General features: G+C 37.8%; 1 protein-coding gene across 2 annotated transcripts in view; it reads left to right on the top strand.

Moving 5' to 3' along the window:
* Positions 1-6068, top strand: part of gnb1a (guanine nucleotide binding protein (G protein), beta polypeptide 1a) — a 33023-nt gene extending 26955 nt beyond the window's left edge. For both annotated transcript variants that reach the window (XM_037104332.1, XM_037104333.1), the window contains exons 9-11: positions 385-601; positions 3333-3448; positions 3903-6068. In XM_037104332.1, coding sequence (XP_036960227.1) covers positions 385-601; positions 3333-3439 — 324 coding nt within the window. In that variant the 3' untranslated portion in view covers positions 3440-3448; positions 3903-6068. The remainder of the gene's footprint in view (positions 1-384; positions 602-3332; positions 3449-3902) is intronic.
* Positions 6069-6551: the final 483 nt, after the last annotated feature.

A 6551-nucleotide genomic window follows, 5' to 3' on the forward strand; every position in this document is an offset into this window, starting at 1 on the left:
GTATACCAATCATGTCAGGGTGTCAAGTCTCAAGTCATCCAAGGCATGTCCAAGTGAAGAACATCCTGAGTTCATAGTGAGTGTAAAGCTGAGACCAAGAACTTACAGTCAATGGAACCATTACTACTACAAAAATGATGCTACACAAAGACAGCACACTAGATCATTGTGACTGAATCATGATCCATACATTTTCATGATCACTACAAGTAAAGTATTGATTTTGCAGCATATATGAATGCACTTTAGTGACTAATGGAACAGAAAAAAGGTGTGGGTACTGTTGGTACTTCAGGGAAATAACACATGTAATCATGATGACTAAATAAAGACAGTCATTCTGTGTATAATTTGCTACAATCACTCACTTGACCTTTGTTGCAGTTCTTCCCCAATGGCAATGCCTTTGCCACGGGCTCAGACGACGCCACCTGCCGGCTGTTTGACCTGCGTGCTGACCAGGAGCTGATGGTTTACTCACATGACAACATCATCTGCGGCATCACCTCTGTGGCATTCTCCAAGAGTGGCCGCTTACTGCTGGCTGGCTATGACGATTTCAACTGCAACGTCTGGGACACTTTGAAGGCTGACCGTGCTGGTAAGCCACCTGGCAGATGACCTATGTTCTGTACTGACATACTTTTCCGTGCCAAAACATACTTGCATCCAAAACATGTCTGATAGATACTGGACATGACACATTTTAGGTTAGTTAGCAAATCCTCAGGCAAATATCCACCCAAAAACAACTTTTATTAACAGGCATTTGATGTTGCGTTTTCCACTTCAAACTCTAAAGGATTTCTTTAATTATCATGGAGGATAGTTGGCCAAATATATCATGAAGTCTGTATATACTGGTGATCCATTACTGTGATGGCACTTTCAGCCACCTGACTAACCAGCCGCAAATGTCAGAGTTCAGCAGCAGTCCCAGTCCCAGTTGTTGGCCAGAACTCATTCCAGATGTTAGTTGTTTTCTACAACTCATAAGTAAAGCAGATTGGTCTAGTTCAGTAGTGAACACAGTCAACAGAGGAACGTCGAGATCACCTTGCCAGTTGCTGCTCAAAGCGGGCGTGGCTCTCACTCTGTTGGTTTTGGGAAGTTAGACATATTGGGTGACCATCCAAACAACACAGCACAATGTACTGAGGTTTGCACTGCATCTTTACTACTTACTGAATAACAGCAGAATGATTGGCAGTTTTGAGGCACATAGAAAACCATTAACTGAAGGGAGAGGTTCCTGAGGCACGTTGTAGGAAAGTGTGTATGCTAAAATATAAACTGCAGAGTCACAGTGTGAAAAGCATCCAGATGTGGAAATTTGTTTAACTGCAAGGTGAGGCAGGTTTTATCAAAAATACAAATTAGTTTATACATTTGAACTGCTGCTGTTTTGAGTATTATGACTAATGACACATGTCCTTTAGGTATTATTGTTAATGAACGTCTTACTAATTCCCAGTTGGGAAGAAAAGAGTTGTTTAATTCCTTGTTGTGCAAAATTGCAATTTAATCAAACTGTAATTATTATAAATTTTTTTTTGGGGGGGGGGTTATCCAAGTGCACACACCTTTTACAGTTGTGAGTGTCCTCCCATAGACTTTGTCATGATGTGACGTTGTTTTTTGATTTCATTATCTGCATCTGGAACGTTAAACAGCTGGTTAGTCAATTTCCTGTTAAACACTACCACATAAGGCAACTGAACATTTCCAAACACGGTTGTGAAAAGTTTACTGACTAGTACCACTCAGAGAGAGGATACAAGAAATGTTACAGTTGGCCACCCAGAGATGTGTGAATACTCAGCAGGAGCTGCAGGGCTCCATGGCTGCAGTGGGAGACACTGTCATACAACGACTCTTGTCTGGCTGCTTCACAAGTCGCAGCTTTATGCTTGTTGAAAAAGAACTCACATGACATCTGGACTAGTGTTTGCCAGAAGGTAACTCTGCAACACTTGGAAATAAAGTAGAGGAAACTATAGTATTATGAGCAGACTGTTAGCTGTTAGACTGTCACACTGAATGCTAAATTTGGTGACGCATCAGTAGATGCACATAGACCCTACATTGCTTGGTATGGCTTCAGAACAACATTTAATGTCCTGCAGCTGCCAAGTCTGTTTTTGAGGATCCCAGGACCTAAGAATTCATGTTAACTCACGCATAACGAACACAATTTCAGCAGTTTGGCAAAGGAGAATAGGGGTAAAAATGTAGTGGTCAGATGTACAAATCTGATGCAGATCTGTCCACATGCATTTGATGGGTTCTTTTGTTTTCACAAAGTCTAACTGATTTGTGGGAAATTTGTGTTACTTTGACTTTAAAGCATCTTTTTTATGGTGAATACTTTTTATTGGCACTTTATGTCCTTTTTATATTTGATGTAGATATTTAGGGAAAATTGTTGATCATCAGAGGATACAGGAGTTTAAAAAATGCTCTTAGAAATGGTGACCTGGCCTTAAACTGGTCAGAAATACAAGACAATAGATGGACGCTGGATTTCTTTACACAGGGAATGAACAACTTCTTTGGTTGTTGCCGTTTGAATAGCATTGTGATGTAGTGCCCCTACTTGAAATGTCATTATAGCAGACTTAAAGCTTCATATTGTGCCGCCAGTTACTCTACAAACACCATTTCATTGTTTTTGACCAACAATCAGCAGTCAGATATTGCTGATGTACAAGGTTGTTTACTGTATTCAGTACAGTATACAAGTTGATGGTTTTATGATTTTGTATGCATAGTATTTTATATGAACTTTTGGTTGTATTAGAATACTTGAAATAGTAGTTGTAGGCCTCAATTTAAAAGATTTTGATACATATAAAAGGAATTCATATACATCTGGGAGAGCAGCAAGTGTCACCTGCTCCTGCAGTGAAGACCCCCCTCTGGAGCCATGAATACTTTACAGTTATTGACTGCATAGTGGGATAGGGATCAGAGGAGGCTCACATCTGAGTAGGCTATTCCAAATTCACATACACATATGTGATCAATTTGTGGGTGGAATATTGATTTTCAGCATATTGGGTCAGTATTAGCCTTTTATCATTCTAAGTCTAAGGGCTCAGCTAACAGCATCTGGAATTTATGCTGCTCTTTGTGGTTTGTACCAAACAGCCAAAAGACATCGTCCTTTTGTCACATCATGCTTCCAAAATTCCCAATATAACAGTTATGACTTCAGTGTACAGTACATTCTGATATCCAGTGAGTTAGTGTGTATAAGTCTAACCTAGCATATGAAATCCATCAGATGGAGCAGGTGTGGTGCTGTGTCTTAACCTCTGGTGTGTCTGCAGGTGTCCTGGCTGGTCATGATAATCGGGTGAGCTGCTTGGGTGTGACCGACGACGGCATGGCAGTGGCAACAGGGTCCTGGGACAGCTTCCTCAAGATCTGGAACTAGAGTCTGAAGGTGAGTGATGAACTGTGTATCAGTAGAGAGAGTGGGGTGGTTCATCAGGAATGGTTTGGTAAGGGCATCAGCCACATGGGACCTCACCTAGACTTTGTATTTACTGCCACCTGGTGGTTCGGATGGAGAGTGCATCATATGAACGTTACATCACATCAGTTACACATAGTGGAACTGTTGTACCTGTGTAAAATTTTTACCATATTCATAATGTAGAAACTTCTCAAATCTTGAAGCGATATTAAGATAGTACTTGAATTTAAACTGAAATGTGACTAAAATAATGTTTTTGAAAGTTTTTTGTCTGCAGTTGGTGAATATTTTTAAGAGCTAATTAAAACTGGGGCAGAGTAATATGCACATTTGATCAGCCCTTGATTGCTTGGGCAGTGGGATATTAAGTTGAGTGAGGATAATCAAAAAATGTGTTTTTCTTTTGTCTGTTTGTTTCCAGATGGCATCTGGACTCCAAAGTTGAGTGGAAGACCATTCCAACATCACAATGTTCAATTTTATTGCATATCCAATCTTTTCAAAAACACCATGATACTGACTCCAAACACCCCAAAAAACTATCAAGGGCAAAAATTCTCTCTCTCTTTCTCCCCTTCTCATTTAAAAGAGCACAATTGTCTGTCACTCATTCAGCTACTCAAAAAGAAAAGAAAAAAAAGCTCAAGGAATTTATAGTGGTTTCAAAATGGAACGGAGGGGAAATATTGTGCATTCCTCCCATGACCATGGTCTGGTATTGTAGTAAGTGAAAATACAACACCCCACCGCCGCTGCCGCCACCGCCACCAAGGAAACATGTCCTGCGTCCTCATTATACACAGGTCTGAGTGAAGGTTATTACATGACAGTGATCTAACTCTTAATAGCTTTTTGGCCATGTTTATATATGTTCCTTTGTTGTTTTTCATTATTTTATTTTATTTTTTTTTGTTTAAGAGAAGTAGATCAGTGAACTGTCAGTTAATGTTTAAAACGAGGATCAAAGCTTTGTTTTATTTCCTAGTCTTTACACATTTTAGAGAATGTTTTTAAGTTGGAAACTAAAAGAACCTCCAGATCACGTCATTTTAGATCCAGCTTTATCCCACTGGAGAACAAAGCGAGAGAATTGAGCTTCAACAGGGAGTCCTCAAGCCACTTCTGGCCCTTCTGTATATTTAGTCCCATGATACTTTTACTGTTTCTTTTTTTCCAGTGTAGTCCACAAATCTTTGTTTGCACAAAAATTAAACTTTGCATATATAGAATAATGTCTAAAGAAAAAAAGTTAACTAACCAAGCACATGCTGTTTATGATAATGAATGCTCGTTTTTAAAACGAAAAACAACAAAAAAAAACAAACCATTTTAACCATTCTTACACCTTTTTGTCTGGCGACAGTGTAGAATAATTAAATGAAGATTAACCCATCGGATCATAATCCACCCCTCCCCACTTTTTTTATTCTTTTTTTTTTCTTTTTTTTTTTCTTTTTCTTTTTCTTTTTTTTCTCCTTTAATTTTGTTTTCCCTGGTTTCTGTTGCCCGTGGTTGGGACCGGTGATGTGATTTGGTCGGGTAGGGAGTACCTCCACTTTAGCCCGGTTACAATCCGGACGTTTCTCTTTTAACAGAGGTGCCCATTCCGTGCTTGGAAATGCAGTTACTACTCTGTGAATGACATGTTGTATAAATCAATGTTTGAAAATAATGATATTGAAACTTTTTAAGTTAAAAATGAAAAAAAAAAGATTTTGGTTGTTTGCCATGGGTGGGTTATCTCTTAGAATCGCATGCTGTAGAATTGCTTAAAAAGGTGCATATGGAATTAAGTCCTTTGATGTTTTTCTTTAAGAAAATAACCTGTTGAATATATCAATACAATGGTATTTATATTTTTCTTTTTTCTTTTTCGTTTTTTTTTTCCTTCTTTTTATTTTTGGCTACTCCGTGCATACATGATTCAACTAAAATGTCAAAGCTATGCACTTGAGAAGCAAACCCTGCAACATAAACGGTTACTTGGTCCATTCTTGGGAGGGATTCCACAAATTAAGAAGTATCGTAAATGTTTAAATTGTACACATGCATACGTACATTCATTCACCTAAACATACACAATCTCAAATGGAACAAATAAATTTTCATTCCTTCTGTAGCAAACACAATTCCACTTACAAAGAAAAACATTTTATAACAGGTTTTTTTCTGTCCTTTAATAAAAAATGAAAAAAAAAAATCTTGCAGCATCTGAATGGCAGAATTTTCTGTTGTTCCCTTCTCCTTGTAAACAGAGACGCTCTTTCTTTAGCAGTAGTGACATTTTTTCCATTCTGTTTTTTCTCTGCGACATTCTGTACAAAAAATGTGCTGTAATTGTGCGTTAGGCCTGGAGTTGGCAAAAAATAAAATGAAATAAAAAATATTAAAAATTAATTAAATTCCCTTTCCTTTTCTCTCTTTCTCCATCAAATAACTGTAGAGCTCTGCACCCCCACTGTTCCCTTTTCACCTTTTGTATTTAATTTTAAAGTCAGTCAGTGTACAACCGAAAGCTGGATGCAAGATAGAAACTATATTAAAATGTACTGTTATTTAAGATGTAATAAAAAGCAGTTTGAGATGACCTACTGTGTTGAGTGTGATTCACTTAGAGCGGTTACCACTGAAGCTAGAATGTTGCAGACTGTTTGGTTTCCTTGTAATTATGTTCAAGTCAAATAAACAATTTCTTATCCACTGTTGAATCAGACTGGCTTCTCTGTACAGTTATTTGCACATAGTTTTCTCTTTTTATGAAGGTAGCCATGCATTTTGGCCGTAAAGTGACACCTTAAAGTCATGTTTTCACATGTAGTTACTGTGAGGCTGTGATGAAACTGTAGGCTGACTTGACAACTTTTTCTTATATCAATAAACATAGACGGTAAACTGCCAGGCCTTAATTGCCTTGCTTTAGGTCATTTTGCTTATTAGCTTATTTATGCTACACTTCCTCCAGATGTTGGTCCCTATGAAGCTCTAGGTTGTCAGATCTGTCCTTAAAAGAATTTTACTGTCTAAAAAAACACTTTAAAAAAAAAAAAAAAAAAAAAAAAAAAAAAAAAAT

This window comes from Acanthopagrus latus, chromosome 7 (assembly GCF_904848185.1).
Source record: "Acanthopagrus latus isolate v.2019 chromosome 7, fAcaLat1.1, whole genome shotgun sequence".
Classification (NCBI taxonomy): domain Eukaryota; kingdom Metazoa; phylum Chordata; class Actinopteri; order Spariformes; family Sparidae; genus Acanthopagrus; species Acanthopagrus latus.